Source organism: Chrysochloris asiatica, unplaced genomic scaffold (genome assembly GCF_000296735.1).
Source record: "Chrysochloris asiatica unplaced genomic scaffold, ChrAsi1.0 scaffold00067, whole genome shotgun sequence".
Taxonomy (NCBI): domain Eukaryota; kingdom Metazoa; phylum Chordata; class Mammalia; order Afrosoricida; family Chrysochloridae; genus Chrysochloris; species Chrysochloris asiatica.
This window is the reverse complement of record NW_006408585.1, coordinates 8062674-8082233: the sequence shown is the minus strand read 5'-3', so window position 1 is coordinate 8082233 and position 19560 is coordinate 8062674. Positions and strand designations below refer to the sequence as shown.

Sequence of the window (19560 nt, the reverse complement as noted above, 5' to 3'; positions counted from 1 at the left end):
TCACAAGATCAGTAGTTCAAACCCACCAGCTGCTCCTTGGAAATCCTACTGTGTTGTTGTTAAGTGCTGTCTAGTTGTCTCTGGCCCACAGAGACCCCGTATAAAGTTTTGGAGGAGTGTCTGGTAAGCTTGAACTGCCAATGTTGAAGTTCAAATCAACTTCTCAGTCCAGGGCATTAATCCACAGTGCCACACCAGGACTCCTGGAAACCCTATATATTTATGAGTTGGAACGAACTCGATGGTACTTAACAAAAACAACAACAAAAAATAATAGTACAAAATACATTGCCACAGGTTTTAATTTCTGCTGTATCCAATGTATTAAAGGACTAATTATTCATCCATTAATAACAGAGCAATGTAGTCACATATGCTTTCAGAAGATACTTCAGTGCATGACAGATAGAGGATCAATAAGCATGAATTTTAGACTGTTAGGAAAGGTCTGGATCACTCATTTCTATACAAAAAAATTCTGTAAAAGCTAGCTGGTAGCTCCTCTGTGAGAACAAAGATACTTTTTCTAGTTCTTCTAGACTAGTAGCTAAATTATTAATTCTACTGTCGTTACTAAGTGCCATTGAGTTTGTTCCAACATAGCAAACCTGTATAGGGTTTCTAAGGAAAGGCTGGTGAGCTTGAACTGCACACCTTGTGGTTCAAACTGACCTTGTAGTCCAGCGCATTAACCCTTAGCACCACACCAGGCTTTGCATCTCAAATATACATATGTATCACCCAGGGATCTTGTTGAATTGCAGATTCTTTGCAGTGAGTCTGGGGAAGGCCCAAGAGTCTGCATTTCTAACAAGCTCTCAAGAGTGAAACTAGTGCTACTAGTTCAAGGATTGCCCTTTAATAACAAAACTAACATAAAACGAAGTTAATCTATTTGGGTAAGCATTCAGTGTGTACCAAGAACCTTATGAACTAATATGGTATTTTTACCATCAAAACTGTTTTTCTTGATTATAAAAGTAATACAACCTGGAAACGAAATAAAATAAAATAAAAACTCATAATTCTGCCCTTGGTACATATCCTTCTGAGTTTTTATTTTTTTCTTTTCTTTCCTATACATTATAGTTTATGTTCCGGGAAAAAACTAGACATGAAGCGTTTTGTTTTATTATCTATTGTATCAGTTAAAGTCCATTTAGGAGACAGAACTCTCACAGGAAATAGAACAGACAAGGACTTCTAGGGAAAGATGGTGGAGTAGGCAGACATACTGAGCCACACCCCTGCAACAAAGACCTGGGGGACTGAGTGAAACAGATACAGATACAGATGGTGATCCTGGAACCCTGAGCATCAGAGGAGAGGACAGAGAGGTGAACTGAATACTGACTGGAAGAGGAAGCTGAACAGGAAGCTGAATGGGCAGACTGTGGGTTGTCATGGAAGGGATGTTGATAGATACATAGCCTGGAGGCACCGGACATGCATGGAGGTTGTAGGCAATGGGGAGCGGTTCTCCCTTGTTTATGTGCAATCCTGGTAGCTGGGGATTTGGCGACTCTCTGCCCTTGCCAACTCAGTGGCCAGTGACATTCCTCTTGTACAGCCTCATCTCTGCCAGGGGTTGGGCGCCTAGCATAGCACCCCTGATTCTGGAGGTGTGTTAACCTGCCCTAAACTATATTATATATGCAGAGAACAGAGAACTAACTTGGCTCACACTTTTGGTCTCTACCACATTCACCAGGAGACAGGTGGTGAGTGCCTGAGAACACACCAATATACAATCATCAACTAAATATAAATATGACACCACAATGTCTGGGAGAAAATGGACCATTTCAGCTTACACAAAGAATCAAGACAGAGTGCCTCAAACAAGTGACTAAAACATAGTCAGAAAATACAACCTCAGAAATGGTATCAGAATGACCTGATAAGGTTTAAAAAGAATATTAACTAGGCAACTTCAATGTATTGAAAAATGGTTGAGAAAACTGCAAGTGAAATCAAGGAAAACATGGATAAAGCTATAATAGAGTTCAGGAAACAAGATAACAAAATAAAAGAAAACATGGGAACGTACAAAAACAGTTACGAGAACACCAGAAGACTAACAGTAACACTTTAGAAATAGATAATACACTGAAAGGCCAAAGAAATAGAACTGACTCAATAGAAGGCTGAATTCCTGAGCTTGAAGAAAAATGTCTCAATATTCATATGCTAGTGGAATAATCAGAGAAAAGAAACATTCCCAAGATTTATATGGGACACTATCAAGAGGAATAACTTAAATATGTGATTGAGATTCCAGAACAGGAAAAGAGAGAGAGAGAGAGAGACAGAGACAGAGAGAGAGAGAGAGAGACAGAGAGAGAGAGAGAGAGAGGAAAGATAAGAAGACAGCCTTTCAAGAAGTTGAAAAAAAACTCCAAAAACATGATAGACCCCCCCAAAAGAAAAACACCAAGACATATTATAACCAAACTTTTCAAAGCCAAAAACAAGGGAAGAATCCTGAGAGCAGCTCAGGAAAAACAAAAATTTAATAATAAAGGAGAGCTAATAAGGAGCTCTGGTAGCGTAGTGGTTACGAATCGGGCTGCGAACCATAAGGTCAGCAGTTCGAAACTACCAGCTGCTCTGCGGGAGAAAGATGAGGCTTTCTACTCCCGTAAGGATTTACACCCTCGGAAACCCTGTACAGGGTCGCTATGGGTCGGAACCGACTCGAAGGCACTTAACAACAACAATAAGACTAAGCTCTGATTTCTCAGGAGAAATCATGCAGGCAAGCATAGTTGCCTCCCTGGCTTCTCCTGAGAAATCAGACAATGGGATGACATATATCAAACGCTGAAAGAAAAAAAAAAATCATCAATTAAGAATCATATAATCAGCAATACTGTCCACCAAATGTGACAGCAAAATTAGGTCATTTTTAAACAAACAGAAATTAAAAGAATTTGTAAAAATCAAACCAACCTTACAAAAAATACTAAAGGGAGTTTTTTGGATAGAGAACCAACAACAGACATCAAACTGAGACTAACATACATGACAATATTACCTAGACTCATCCAAGATACGAAAGTATTCAAAGAAAAACAGACCTACATGTCTGAAAATAGAAAGATACAGTTGCAACAACAATAAAAACCCATAAAGTAAAAAAGGGGGTAATTTACTTATAGAACTTCCAAATAAAGAGGAAATCAAGTAGATATCAAGAAAAAAATCAAATAAAACCCTAACTGTAACCCTAAAAGCTAGACTAAGCCTTACTCCCAGCACTGTTGTTGTTGTTAAGTGCTGTGGAGTTGGTTCCAACTCATAGTGACCTACATAGGGCTTCCGAGGAGCGGCTGGTGAGCTTGAACTGCCAACCTTGAGGTTCAAACCCACCTTGCAGTCCAGCACATTACCCCACAGCACATCAGCCTTAGCCCAAACCTTATTCCTTACATTAATTCTTAACTCTAACACTAAGCAAAGTTTTATATCTAGCCATAGTCCTGATCCTAACCCTCAACCCCTACTCCCAATCACCAGCCCACCAAAAAAAAAACTGAACGGGAAACATTTAATACAAAAGATTTTTACCTATACCAGAGGATTGGAATAATAAAGAATTAGATAATAAGCAAAAAAGAAAAGAGGGAATTACAAGTAACACAGAGAGAGCAGGCATAAGCAACAGCCATTATCACTGAGGCTAAGATTTTGCTCAAGGGAGAAGAATCCTGGGACTAAGATCCAGACTTTGGTGGATTTCCATAGGGCTGTGGTTTACTAGAAGGGGAAGAGGTTGTTAGGCACCACACTGGTTTACCTTCTGGGATGTTAGGGTAATCTGTCCACAAGGAGGTGCCATGTTCACTGCTAAACTACTTAAGGAAGTTTCAGGGGACACAGGTGTCCATGGGGAGGTACCTCACTAAGGGAATCCTGGGGGAAGCTGCTGAGCAATGTGGACTTCTGTGTGCTACAAACACAGGCAATGGAGCAGTGACATGCCTTGCAAGAGTGTGGCAAGTGGAGCTCACAGGAACTAGGATAGGAAGAGCTCTTTCTTCTCCATTATTTCTCCTTTGCCCACAATTGGCCAAGTTTAGCATTATTCCATTGGCAAAGGCTCAGCTCCATTATCACAGTTGACAATTAAGTGTCGAATTAGAATTGAGAAGCAATAAATGGATAGCTGGAACATCTATTTCATTTTGTTTTTTAATAAGAGCACTGTTTTAGGTTTTTAGGTTGGGCTTCCCAGGAACTAGATTCTAAAATGTGGATGCAGACAATTTTGGTGTAGTGTTTTTAGAAACATCTTGTGTGTAGTAATTAGTGAAGTAGGATTGGGCAGAGGGAAACACTGAGCGGTGATGAACTCTGGAGTTGGAATGACACTTCAGAGTTGGTCTGTATTGAAACAAGGAGCTAGGCCTTTGCACCCCCAGACTAACCAATCACGCTATATCAGTTGCATCTGAAGAGTGAAGCCTCTCTCTTTTATCAAGGGCATTTCTTGGGGAGGGACTCAAACATGAAACTCAGCCAAGACCCCTGGAAGTGAGGAAAATGAGTAACTTGGTCTTGATGGAGAATCTGGGCAGTGTAAACATACAGAAAAGTGCACCAAATGTAAGTATGCAGCTCAGTGAATTCTCCCAGCTTAATCGCCAGTCAGGTAAAAAAATTTATCAGCACCTCAGATCTTTCTTTGCTATCCCCTCTCCCTATCATCACTTTCTAGACTTTTAATACATAATTGGATCATTAAAAAAATTTCATAGACATAGAATCATGGACCATGTATTCTTTTGAATCTGACTTTTTGTTCAATATTATGTTTATGAGATTCATTCATATCATGTGTTATTTTACTTTGTTCATTTTCATTGATGTGCATAGTCATCTTGAGTGTGAACATCCATAAAACAATGATTCGTTTGACTCTGGAAAGGCATTTGAGTTGTTTCTGATTCTGGGTATTAAAAATATTGCTGTGATGTCTTGGAGTGCATGTGTACGTGTTTCTGTTGGGTATATATCTAGGCGTGACTGCTACTTTTAGGGTGTTTGGAGGCTCCATTTTATTGTTGTTGTTGTTGTCAGGTGCCATCGAGTCGGAACCGACTCATAGCGACCCCATGCAAAGCAGAATGAAACAATGTCCGATCCTGGGCCAACCTCACTACCGCTGCCACACTTGAGTCCATCAATGATGCCACCTAGCTGATCCATCTCGTTGGGGGTCTTCCTCTTTTTCTCTGACCCTCCACCCTACCCAGCATGACATCCTTCTCCAACAATTGTTTCCTCCGGACAATATGTCCAAAGTAGGAGAGATGAAGCTTAGTCATCCTGGCCTCCAAGGAGCACTCTGGCTGCACTTCTTCCAAAACAGATCTATTGGTTCTTTTGGCAGTCCATGGCACTTTCAGTATTCTCCTCCAACACCACAACTCAAAGGCATCAATTCTTCTACGATCCTCCTTATTCACTGTCCAGCTTTCGCATCCATATGAGGCTATTGAAAACACAATGGCCTGGGTCAGGCGCACCCTAGTCCTCAAGCTGACATCTCTGCTCTTCAACACTTTAAAAAGTTCCTGTGCAGCAGATTTGCCCAGTGCAATACGTCGTCTGATCTCTTAACTGCTACTTCTGTGAGTGTTGATAGTTGATCCAAGAAGAATGAAGTCCTTGACAACTTCAATCTTTTCTCCATTGATAAGAATGTTGTTTATTGGTCCAGTGGTGAGGATTTTTGTTTTCTTGACATTGAGATGTAATCCATATCGAAGGCTGTGCTCTTTGATCTTCATAAGTAAATGTTTCAAGTCCTCTTCACTTTCAGCGATCAAGGTTGTATCATCTGCATATCGCAGGTTGTTAATGAGTCTTCCTCCAATCCTGATGCCACGTTTTTCTTCATAGAACCCAGCTTCTCGTATTATTTGCTCAGCATACAGGTTGAATAAGTATGGTGAAAGAATACAACCCTGTCTCACACCTTTCCCAATTTTAAAACATTCAGTGTTCCCATGTTCTGTTCGAACAACTGCTTCTTGGTCTAGGTACTGATTTCTTAGAAGTACAATTAAGTGTTCTGGAATACTCATACTTCTCAATGTTGTCCATAGCTTGTCATGATCCACACAATCGAAAGCCTTTGCGTAGTCAATAAAGCACAGGTAAACATCCTTCTGATATCCTCTGCTTTCAGCCAAGATCCATTGGACATCAGCAATGATATCTCTCGTTCCACGGCCTCTTCTGAATCCAGCTTGAACCTCTGGAAGTTCTCTGTCAATGTATGATTGTATCCATTTTATTAAACCATGTCAAATAGCTTTCCAAGTGATAGTTCCAACTTACACTTTTACCAGTAGTGATGAGATTTCCTGCTGCTTTACATCCTTGTCAACAATTTGGAATTGCTAGTTTTTACTTTCAGGCATTTTGATGGATGGGTAGTGGCACAACGAAACCTCTTGAGAGCTAGAACTTGAGGCCTGCCTTGCTTTCCCAGGTATCAAATGTTTTCCACTTTTTACAGGGTGCAGTCTTACAACATTTCTGTTACTGTCCTCTCTAAGTGGAAAAGAGTGGCATTTTCCTTCTTTTACAGGCTCTGTCCTACACAGATTCTAGTTCTCACAGGTTTTATTTTATTGCTAAATTGCCTATCTTGTTTACTAATGAGATTCAGCACTTTTTCATATGCAAATCTGTAGGATAATGCACTGGACCACAAGGTCAGTATGAACCGCAAGGTTGGCGGTTCAAACCCACCAGCCACTTCTCAGAAACCCTATACAAGGTCACTGTGAGTTGGAATGGACTCAACGGCACTTCAACAACAACAATTGATCATTTTATTTGGGGAGAATTGCGTTTTCAGTTCTCGTGCTAATAACGTTCTATTGTGCTGTCTGCTTTCTTACTCAATTTTAAAAGAATTATGTGTTTTTTCAGTACAAAACCTGACTTGATTATGTGTGTGATGGTTAAGGTTATGTGTCAACTTGACTACGATCCTCAGTGGTTTGGCAGTTAGATAATGGTATACTCAACCTTCACTTTGTGATCTGATGTGAAAAGCCAATCAGTTGAAAAGGGAGTTTCCTTGGGGTGTAGACTGTATCCAATGTATATGGATGTTCTTGGGACCTGAGCAGATTTGGGGTTCGTCAGCCCCTGCAACCATGTGAGTCTGAAGAAGCGTCCACCTGACTCATGTCAGGATTTGGGACTCACCAGCTTTCACAATTTTGTGAGTCATTTCTTTTCATCAAATTTCTTTCTCTGTGTTTTTATGTCTACATTTTACTGGTTTTACCAGTGTAACATTGTTGCTACTGTTGTTGTTAAATGCCGTGGAGTCAGTTCCGCCTCATAGCGATCCTGTATAGGGTTTCTGAAGAGCGGCTGGTGAGCTTGAACTGTTGACTTTGCGTTTCAAACTGACCTTGCAGTTGCGCATTAACCTGCAGTGCCACATCAGGAATCGCACGATAGTGTGCCACAAAATTATCTCCCACTAAGTCACTTGGTGTGGCCTGCAGGATACTGCACTGGACTGCAAGGTCTGTTAGAATTGCAAGGTCAGCAGTTCAAATCCACCAACCGCTCCTCGGAAGCCCTGTACAGGGTTGCTATGAGTCAGAGCAGACTCGACAGCACTTAACAACAACCATTAACTTGAGTTTTCACTCTTTTAACTATGTATTTTGATGAAAAAAATTCTTCTTTTTAAAGTAGTCCAAGTTGTCAATATTCTCTTTCTGATTAGCGCTTCAATATCTTGTTTAAGAATCTGGACTTCTGGGAAGCTGGCAGCATGAGGTAGCTTTCCAGCTCTCCTGCATAACACCAAAACAAGCAACTAGAAATACAAGGGTAAGTGAAAAATATTGCTACACAATTATTGTTTTTTTGCAGGAGCAAAAAAAGCTTCATTTCCTTCCACTGAGCAGCTGATTGGCTAGAAGCGTTGACCCTGTGGTCCCCAGTCCACTGCTTATGCTATGGAGTCACCAGTTTCTCTACACAATCATAGAAACCTTTAGGAAACAAAAATATCAAAATGTGAAGTTACTGTTTCATGCCATTCCCACCATCTAGGCCTACACACTTCTGAAGGTGGTGTTCCCGTCTCTCTAACCCTTCCCTGAAGAATTCTGCACTCTCATTTATTCCACATCAAAATGGCCGTTTGGCATCCTTAAAGGACTCAAATCTTGTTCTTTTTCAATGTTCTTTGAGTTTGGGGAACAAAAAGAAGTCTGAAGGGGCAAGATTAGGGCTGTAGGGTGGATGGGTAAGGTTTCTCAATGGAATTCTCAAAGGATAACCCTTGCTACCTTCTAACAATGAACAGGTGCATTTGTCATGATGGGAAAATTTCCTCAGCACAATTTTCATGTTTTTTTCCTTACAATGTAGCTTTCAATTTTTCTTAAATTTCCTCATAATAAGTTCCCATTATTGTCCTGTGTCCTTGATAGAAAAATCTATCAAGATTATTCCTTGTTGTTGATAAGTGCCACTGAGTCAGTTCCGACTCATAGCAACCCTGCATAGGGTTTCTGAGGAGCAGCTGGTGCGCTTGAACCACTGACCATGCAGTTCAAACTGATTTTGCAGTCCAGCACATTAACCCACAGCGCCATACCCGGACTCCAGAGGAATCCCAAAAAACAGTCACCATAACCTTCTGAGCTGACCTTTCTGTCTTTGAATTGGAATGGTCCAGAAAATCCCCCAGAAGCAACTGTTTTGATTAGTTCTTGTTATTGAAGGTACCCTAACAAGACTAAGACAAGTGCTTTACTGAAAGAAATTATCTGCTGTTGTCCACTGATCACAGAGACATATTTAAACACAGTTTGTTTGGAATCAACCTGTGAATGTAGGAACTGGAACCCTAGAAGCAATATTTTTGTGTGTATGTGTGGGGCATATAATGGCCACTTAAATGAGAATACCATTACAGATCTCATTGTGTTTCTGTTGTACACCCTTTCTTGCTATGTTTAGATATGCAATAACTATTAAACTCATTTTGCTACAAGTTGTTGTTAAGTGTCGTCGAGATGGTTCTGACCCATAGCGATCCTGTATAGGGTTTCTGAGAAGCAACTGAAGAGCTTGAACCACTGACCTTGCAGCTCAAACAGCTTTGCAGTCTGGCGCATTAACCCACAGCACCACACCAGGACTCCTTGCTACATTCGGTTCTATTTTCTTATAAAATAAATTAAATTTCTACAAGTCAATAACCTCAAAAGTACCTTCCAGTTCTCTGTTAAAGCAACTGGGAAGAGTTTCCAGTAGAAAATACAGTCTGCTGAGCTCCATGGTTTCAATTTCTAGAAGATCAATTGTGGATTTTCTCATTTCTTCCTGAAATTTTAAATCACATTTTAAAAAGTCAAGACACTAAAATAGTAAGATTCATTTCTTAAACAATGTCCTGTAAATGTTTTCAGAGGTCAAAATTGGATTTTCATAAAATATTTTCAAGCTTTATTTCAATTTCAAGTTGAAAATGGGGGAAACATCTACTACACAGAGTTGTTAATGTTAATTTACCTTTTAACGGCTGCTGGTTTTCTTTTATGCAGAAATTATCTTTTTCCCGAAATGGACATGTTTCTTACATGCTCTTTCAATCAATTTAAAAGAAAAGACTCTAACAAAATAGGTAACATTGAGAAAGAAATCTATTTAATTTGAAAAATGGAAATTGTCTATAAAAATAGACCTACGTATAAAGATGACTAGGAGCTCTGGTAGCATAGTGGTTACAAGTTGGGCTGCTAACCTCAAGATCAGCAGTTCAAAACTACCAGCAGTTCCGTGGGAGAACGATGAGGCTTTCTGCTCCAGTAAAGATTTATAGCCTCGGAAACCCTATACAGGGTCACTATGGGTCGGAACCGACTCGATGGCACTTAACAGCAACAACATAAAGATGGCAGTAATTCTTTTATATATACCTTATCTATACTTACAAATCCAACCAAAATACTCAGATGGAGGTTTTTTTTCAAAATAGATGAGATCAGTTTACAAAAGAGAAAAACTATTCAAAAATCAGTTGTAGATAAATATCTTTGAAATAAATGTTTATAATGGTTATAGCTTGGTAAAGTGGAGGGTCAACAAAAAATGGGAAGACCCCAATGAGATGGATTGGCACAGTGGCGGCAGCAGCAATGGGCTCAAGTGTAGCAATGACCGAGAGGTTGGCACAGGACCAGGCAGTGTTTCGTTCTGTTGTGCATAAGGTCACTATGAGTTGGTATCAACTTGATGGCACCTAACAACAACAACCTAGCTATTTTAGGACCTGAACAATCATATGTATAGCATGATCATTTTTCTATAAGAATAAAATTCAATGCATGCATCACTTGAAAACAGAAAATTAATCAAAGAACTCATCATGATTATTTTGAGAATGGATCATGGTGATAGCTAGGCACCACAAAGCCAAAATCTAAATCTGTTGCCCTTGAGCCAATTCTGACCCCAGCAACTGAAGGACAGAGTAGAGCTGCTTCATAGGATTTCTACTGTCACGTCTTTCTCCTGAGGAGTAGCTGGTGGGTTCGAACTGGCAACCTTTTGCTTAGTAGCTGAGCATTTAACCACTGTGCCACAAAGGCTCCTTTACACAACATGGTGGTGGTGGTTGTGTGCCGTCGAGTCAGTTCCGACTCATAGTGACCCTGTATAGAGTTTCCAAGGGTGTAAATCTTAATGGGAGCAGAAAGCCTCATCTTCCTCCCACGCAACATGGTGAACATGTCACTACATTCTACAGGCCCAAAGTGCTAAAACAGTAAAAATGGTGAGACTGTGGCCGTTTTTACTTTCTTCTTTGTGCATATCTTTTATCATCCTAATTTTTCCAGAGTAAACATGTATCACATTTATAGCATGAGAATTTATTACTTTTTAAAAGTTAAGGAGAGATTTAGATGTGTTACTTAAGAAATTTCAAAGCTCAGATATTAAGTAGAGCCATACTGGATTTAGTACCCATAATAAATGTTTTGGCCTCTTCAAGTCCTAGAGAAAAGCCAGCATAAAAGAACAAAGGAGGGGGAAATGGTCTCATAGAACCACAGTGTGGCACTCCATATAAAAAACTTATGTTTCCACATCTATATTAAATGAAGTGGAGTGATGAAGTATAATTATGTATTTAGTATATATGGATATATTATTGTTGTTAAGTGTGTCAAGTTGGATCTGACTCATAGCGACTCTGTATAGGGTTTCCAAGGAGGGGCTGGTGAGCTTGAACTGCCAACCTTGTGGTTTAAACTGACTTTGTGGTCCAGTGCTTTATCCTACAGCACCATACCAGGACTCCAATATATGTACATATAGCATATATAAGACAATAAAATAATGAAATTAATTTTGTAGGCTCAAATTTATTTACTTTAGTGCTATATCTCTACATTTTCAGATATTTGTATTGCAGTAGACTCTTACTCAATATTTTTATATCAAATGAAGAGCCTTTTGAATTCTGACCACTCTGAAGAAGCATATCAAACATCATCCAGGGCTAAACAGAGCCTGTCTGTGACTTTTCACTAGGAAATTCTTTAACTATTTCTCCAACTCATCTTTTACAGAGGCCAGGTTAGTACAACTGGAAGAATTTTGTTTGCTTGTTTTCATTGAACAGTACTGTTGACCCCAAGGGATGAGGTGCCAAATAATTTTTCACCAGTTATAGGAAATTGCTTATAGAAAAGTTAACTGGCACCAGGCATTCAATATATTCTATTTTATTCCAAAAGTCACTTGTTTATTCATTGATTGCTTTAAGTAACGTTTATACAGTGGTATCTGAAGCATTTGCTCATACGCTCGTCCCTTAACCAAACATTATCATCACCAGTACTGTTTCTCCTAAGTAGACCTGGCTTCATCCATACAGTAGGCTCATAATTCAATTTTCCAAATGGAAAACAAACAACAACCTAGAATTGACCAACACCATTACAAATGCTTAGTAAATTGAGAGGAAATCTTTTTAAACGGAAGGTAAATTTCTCCCTATTCATTTTTTAAAGTATCTCAAACAAACAAACCCAAACCCATTACCAAAGAGTTGATTTCAACTCAAGGTGACCTTATGTATTACAGAATAGAATAGATCCATCAGGATTTTCTTGGCTTTAAAGATTTACAGAGGTGTCCTGGTGTGGTGCTGTAGTAGAAGCTATGGAGAAAAAGATCAGTTTGAACCACAAGGTTGGTAGTTCAAACCCACCAGCCGCTCCTCAGAAATGCTATACAAGATTGCTATGAGTCAGAACTGGCTTGATGGCACTTTAACAACAATAATCTTTACAGAAGCAAATCACCAGGCTTTTCTTCCATGGTACTAGGGGGTGGGTTTGAACCACCAACCTTTTGGTTTATAGCAGAGAGTAAACTGTGCCACTCAGGAACTCTTGCCTTGAACAGAACTGGTACTAAATTAAAGTTTGAGGACAAAATGTATGGAAAATAGAAAGAATAGCTTTTATATATAATACAATACCAATTTCTTAACAGCTACAGAAATGCCCTGAAGAAAGGTTCTAACTTCTTCATCGCACTTAAAATAGTCACTTTGCAGCGATTGTTCTAAAAGAAAAAAAAAATTTGAAAATTTAAATCTCTTATTCATCTGTCTAAATCAAGAGTTCAAGACTAGTCCTATCATTGACAATGAATGACCTTAGATTTATGCAAACAATTTAGTCCTTTCTAGGGTCGATATTCTTTATTATAATAATTACCCAGACCTAGCTCATAAAAATGGTGGTATTAATTCATCTAGCTCAAATGCTTATTCAGCTCGAAGTTACACCTTTTACTCTGAATTTCTGTAATATATTACATGAGTCTTGATAGAATCCCTCAGACACATGTTTAATAAAATGGCTGCTTGCCGCGCTTTCTCGCTCTCTCCAGGAACCTCTCTTCCAACCTACCAGAACTTCCTCTTTCTACCTGCATGGCATCCCTAGTCAACCTACCACTTACCTCCACTAATCTCAACTCTGCCTTCCTCTTGGTCCAGTGTAAAAGTCCTTTCCCAGGCAATACTCCCTCTCTTGCACTCTCTTTCCTCCTGGCCCTCAATAAAGCCTTACACATGGGTGTTTGTGTTCCAGTTCATTCCATCTCACAAAGTCTCTTCGGTACTTGGTACTTCTATTTTATGGTATTCTACTTTAGGTACATATTTTATGTTAAGAACAAACTCCTCTTAATACTCATTTTTGCATCTCTCATAGTACAAAGAAAGGTTCTGTATATCGTTGTTAAGTGCCGTCAAGTCAGTTCCAACTCACAGCAACACTGTATAGGGTTTCCAAGAAGTGGCTGGTGAGTTTGAATAGCCGAACTTTAGGATAAGACAAAAAAGTGTTAAAAAGCATAGATGTCATTTTGAAGACTAAGGTGTGCATGACTCGAGCCATGGCAGTTTGTTTTTTTTTCAGTGTTTTATTGTGAATTATATGATAGTTTACATAGAAAAACATGAGCTTTACATTGCCATGGTTACAATCCCCTCCATGCATCATCAAACAACCAAAGGGCATACCCTGCAAGCCTGCCACCCCAGTTGTCAGCACACAGCCCCTCTCCCTCTCTGGGTCTAGAGTTCTCAGCCATTCCATCTCTCCACATCATCATCTCTGCCTCCATATCCGGCATCACTGTTTCTCTGGGTAGGGTCCCGCTCTCTGCTCTTCTCCCTTGATGATCCCAGGGACCTCTGTTCCTGGACTGCAAAGTCAACCATTTCCCTTCTTTTGCTATAAAACATCTACTTTTACATTCCAACCCTCACAGTCAGTCCTGATAACAATTATTCACTCTTGTGCCACATGAGTGGTATCCTCATTTCCTTTCATCAGCCCCGCCCAGACAGATTGGATACTACTCAGTGGAGATTCTACCTTCTGGATCTAGGCTCCCTCTTGAAAGCATTGTAAGCCAGTCACTTCTTGCCTTTGTAGCCCCCCATTTTGGGCAGTAGCCATAGCATTTTTGGTTGTATGTGAAAGCTGGACAATGCATAAGAAAGACAGGAAAAGAAATGATGCCGTTACATTATGGCTTTGACAAAAATGTGAATTTACCATGGACTGTCAGAAGAATAAATAAATGTGTCTTAGAAGAGGTGCAGTCAGAAATCTCCTTAGAAATTAAGATAGTGAGAAGATCTTATGTGCTTTGAACATATTATCGGGAGGGACTGGTCCCTGGAGAAAGGCATCATGCTTGGAATAGTAGAGGGTCAGTGAAAAAGGGGAAGGCTCTCAATGCGATGGACTGACACAGTGGTTGCACCAATGGACTCAACCACAACAATTGTGAGGATGGCACAGGACTGGGCAGTATTTTGTTCTGTTGTATGTAGCTTAAGGTTGCTCTCAGACAGAATCAACCTAACAGCACCTAACAACAACAACATAATGGAGTTTTGATTAAGGGTGATTCCATATCTATAATGAACGTCATGTCACTTGTGGCTGATCAGTGATGGAGTTTAGATTCAAGTGATGTGACTCTCTTTATGGCGGTGGTGGTGAGAGGCCATGGAGTCGGTTCTGTGAATCTTTACAGGACCAGAAAACCTTTTCTTTCTTCCACGGAGCAGCTGGTAGTTACGAACCACAGGCTTTTCAGTTAGTAGCCAGACTCGTAACCCAGTATTCTATCAGTATTCCTCACCATTTAAAAGATGAAGTAGCCATTTCTGCCCACTGGTTCAGAGAACTTGGACTCTCTTAAACAAACTAAGTCCCCAAACTAAAAGAAAATCAGTCTCAGAGTATGTGAGTGTATTATAGAGAGCCAGGCACTGGTATGGTGCTGTGGGCTAATGCGTCAGACTGTGAAGTCGTTTGAACTGCAAGGTCGTTGGTTCAAGCTCACCAGCTTCTCCTTGGAAACACTATACAGGGTCACTATGGGTCGGAATCGACTCGATGGCATTTAACAACAACAACAAAGGCACTGAAAGCTATCTATCTCCTTTTCTTTTTTTAATAAATGAGCACAAACTTGTTCCTGCTTATAGATGGGCTGACGGCTACATATTTGTATTTTATAACTCATATTTAGGTCAGAAAGACATATGATGCTTCCTTCTATGAAACACTTCCTGCAGGTTCAGAGATTATTAGCAGAAAAAATTTATTTGCACATAAACAAAGGAGCTCTGGTAGCGTAGTGGTTACGAATCTGGCTGCGAACTGCAAGACAGCAGTTCAACACTACCAGCTGTTCTGCAGGAGAAAGATAAGGCTTTCTATTCCCATAAAGATTTACAGCCTCTGAAAGCCTGTACAGGGTCGCTATGAGTCGGAACCAACTCCACAGCACATAACAACAACAACAACAACTGGAGTTAAAGGCACATGCTGATCTAGAGATCAATCACGAAGCGAATTCCAGACTTGCTCTATCATTGACAATGACTTGGATACATGTGAATAATTTAACCTCTTTGGGGGTCAACATTCTTTATGATAATACTTGTCCAAGCCTATCTCACAAGAAGTGTGGCATTACATTGTTGTTGTTGAGTGTTGTTGAATGGGTTCTGACTCATGGCAACTGTATAGGGTTTCTGAGGCTGTAAATCTGTGCAGGCGCAGAAAGTCTCATCATTATCCTGTAGAGCGACTGGTTGGCTCAAACCACCAATTTTGTGGTTCGTCGTGTGTAGTGCTTATCCTAGAGAGCCACTGTACTCCCAACATTAAATTAATTCATCTAAAAAAGGAAACAAAGAAACAATGCCAAATTAACAGTATATTATAGTAGAAATCAATATGATTATCTCTAAACAGTGAAACCTTGCTGCCTGGCTTAAATGGCTTTTGTTCTGAGCAAGAACTGCCTTTTCTTAGAATATGTCTTACCCTAGTTATCCGATAAGCACTGGACTGGGAACCACAAGGTTTGCCGTTCGAGCCCACCAGATATTCCGGGTGAAAGACGAGGCTTTCTGCTGCCTCAAAGATTTAAAAATCCTCGGAAACCTTAATAGGATCACTATAAGTTGGAACCGACTCAATGGCACTTAAAAACAACAAAACAAAACAGGATCCTCTTACGCATTTTTCCTGTTTGTGTGTTAAACTCTCCAGTTTTTACTGGCAACATGTTGGAGGCAATTAACTTGCAAAGGGACAGGCAGAAACCCAATGTACAATCTAAAGGTAGGTGGGTAGGCTGTTGCTGACAACGGTCAAGAAGAGTGGTCACCAGCTTCTAGTTTGGGCTGGACCAGTCCCTCCAGAACTAGACTTGAAAAGGTGAGGCGCTAGGATCCCCTTTCTGTCCCCCACTTCTCCTCCAGGGAACGGAGGAGGCGCTGGCCTGAGCCAACGATGCTCTGGGCTCTCTGAGGAAGACCTCTGCTGAGGTGTCCCTCTGAGAGACGCCTCGGTGCACCCTCCGTGGGGATGTCTCTCTTGGCGCCTGCAAGTCTCTTACCCACGACTAACAGCTGCTCCAGAGCCGCAGTGGCGACCGAGGAACCCAGGGAGGAGGGGGCGGTGCATAACTCCAGGGAGGGACCGGTGGAGAGGCGGACCGCCCGCCTAGTCTTCTCTGCGACAGCTCGCTCAGTAGCGGTCTGCTGTACCTTTTCGCGGACCCCCATCTCAGAGCCACAGGGGCTCAGCGCCATCTCGCAGCTTCAGCGCCCCGCTTGGGCTGCCTGAACTACGGTGGTCGGTTGCCACAGGTAACGCGATCACGGGGGCACCGGCGCCCCCTGGTGGCAGGAAATAGTATGGTTTCCTTGCCGCATTGTTGTTGTTGTTGTTAAGTGCCGACCCATAGCGACCCTGTACAGGCCTTGCCGCATTACAAATTCATTAATGTGCCAGACTGCAAAGCCATATGAACTGCAAGGCTGGCGGTTCAAGCTCACCAGCTGCTCCTCGGAAATCCTATACAGGGTCGCTGTGGGTCGGAATTGACTCGACGGCACTTAACAGCAACAACCAAAATTCATTAAATGGTGAAGAGATAGTGTGTTTAACAAAGGGTGCTGGGCAAAATTGGATATACACTTGCAGAAAATGAAACAGGACCTACCTCTCACACCATGTACAAAAATGAACTCAAGCTGGATCAAAGACCTAAATGTAAAATTATGTTGTTGTTGTTGTTGTTGTTGTCAGGTGCCATCGAGTCGGTACCAACCCATAGCGACCGAATGCACAGCAGAATGAACACTGCCCAATCCTGGGCCAATCTCACTACTGTTGCCATGCTTGAGTCCATCGATGCTGCAACTTGGCCAATCCATCTCTTTGGGGGTCTTCCTCTTTTTCTCTGATCTTCCACCTTACCAAATATGATACCTTTCTCTAGGGACTGGTCCTTCCTGACAATATGTCTGAAGTAGGAGAGACAAAGTTTGGCCATCATGGCCTCCAAGGTACACTCTGGCTGCACTTCTTCCAACACAGATCTGTTGGTTCTTTTGGCAGTCCATGGCACTTTCAATATTCTCCTCCAACACCACAACTCAAAAGCATCAGTTCTTCTATGGTCTTCTGCTGGAAGCTGTTGAGGGTATAGGACAGCTACGATTTGCTGCTTGACAAAGTTCCAGCAAATAAGAAGAGACATCTTGCAAGACAGGGGACTCTCAGAAGTTGCTTTCTACCTTCTCTTTAGAGTAATCTTTAATTTACTTGTAAAAATATATAATATGGCAATATTCACAGCCTTTCACTATGAATTCTACAAACCTTAGGAAAAACTAGCTTATTAACAATTGCTTTCAGCTTTGGTGGATTGAATACAAAGAGAATTGTATAAATTACTCCTTTTCATAGAAAACCTAAGTGACTGCATTTGTGAGGCCACAAAGGCAGATAGTATATTAGAGTCAAGCTGACCTACCCCCATACACCTCACCACAATTGGTCACTAGCTAGAATTTTCAAACCTCTACATACAGACACCTGTGTAAAAAAGCAGACAATAATGAACTTAAGTGAAGGATAATTTTGACCTAATAATCTATACTTCTTGCAGCAAGTAGCCAGGTTGGGCTTTATGCCACATAGCTTCTAAGTGATTTAATGAATACTTTTATTATGAAAATAATAGCACATTATGTAGGATAGAAAGTTTATAATCTTTTAGTAGCAACAAGAAGAAACAGTTTATTCACATACTGGGAAAGTAGATGAAGGTCAGTCTGAACATCACAGAAGTATTTTTGTCAAGGTTATCTAATGACCAGGTGCAAGGATGTTGTGACGAACTGTGTAATAATTCAAGAAATGATAAAAGTGTCAATGCATGTACTGTGTAGTTTTAAGTATAAAAAATAAAGACTTGCTGAGCTGGGAGCAGAAAGTAGGAGGAAGAGAAAGAGGGCAGAAGCAGCAGAGGAAAGGAGGGAGGAGGAAGGAGGCAGAGGGCAGACAGCACAAGGCATAGGGCAGAAAGAAGCAGAAGCAGAAGCAGAAAGCAGGAGGCAGAAGCTGGAGAGAACAGCCAGACAGCACAGCAAGCTGAAAAGCCTTTCGATTGTATTCATTCATTTCTTCTTTACCACCGATTCCGCGTATCCTCTCGTGTCCCACGACCCCCGCGGTCTTCCTTATTCACTGTCCAGCTTTTGCATGCATACGAGGTCATTGAAAATACCATGGCTTGGGTCAGGCATACCTTAATCCTCAAGCTGACATCTTTACTCTTCAACACTTTCAAAAGGTCTTGTGCAGCAGATTTGTCTAATGCAATATGTCATTTGATTTCTTGACTGCTGCGTCCATGAGTGTTGATAGTTGATCCAAGAAGAATGAAATCCTTGACAACTTCAATCTTTTCTCCATTGATAAGAATGTTGTTTATTGGTCCAGTGGTGAGGATTTTTGTTTTCTTTACATTGGGATGTAATCCATACTGAAGGCAGTGGTCTTTGATCTTTGTCAGTAAATATTTTTAGTCTTCTTCACTTTCAGCAAGCAAGATTGTATCATCTGCATATCGCAGGTTGTTAATGAGTCTTCCTCCAATCCTGATGCCACATTTTCCTTCCTAGAACCCAGCTTCTCAGATTATTTGCTCAGCATACAGGTTGAATAAGTATGGTGAAAGAATACAACCCTGTTGCACACCTTTCTTAATTTTAAACTATTCAGTGTTTCCATGTTCTGTTCAAATAACTGCCCCTTGGTCCAGGCACAGATTCCTCATGAGCACAATTAAGTCTTCCGGAATATTCATAATTTGCAATGTTGTCCATAGTTTGTCATGAGCCACACAATCGAAAGCCTTTGTGCAGTCAATAAAGCACAGGTAAACATCTTTCTGATATTCTCTGCTTTCAGCCAAGATCCATTGGACATCAGCAATGATATCCCTTGTTCCATGGTCTCTTCTGAATCTGGCTTGAACCTCTGGAATTTCTCTGTCAATGTATGATTGCAGCTGTCTCTGTGTTACTTTTAGTAAAACTTTACTCTCATGGGATATCAAAGAGATTGTATGATGATTTCCGCATTCCGTTGGGTC

General features: G+C 40.7%; 1 protein-coding gene across 1 annotated transcript in view; it reads right to left on the bottom strand.

Annotated features, from left to right (window-relative positions):
* Window positions 1-16705, bottom strand: part of CCDC175 (coiled-coil domain containing 175) — a 115714-nt gene extending 99009 nt beyond the window's left edge. The window contains exons 1-3 of the mRNA XM_006864638.1: window positions 16510-16705; window positions 12548-12633; window positions 9267-9378 (exon numbers count right to left, since the gene is read on the bottom strand). Of these exons, the coding sequence (XP_006864700.1) occupies window positions 9267-9378; window positions 12548-12633; window positions 16510-16705 (394 nt within the window). The remainder of the gene's footprint in view (window positions 1-9266; window positions 9379-12547; window positions 12634-16509) is intronic.
* Window positions 16706-19560: the final 2855 nt, after the last annotated feature.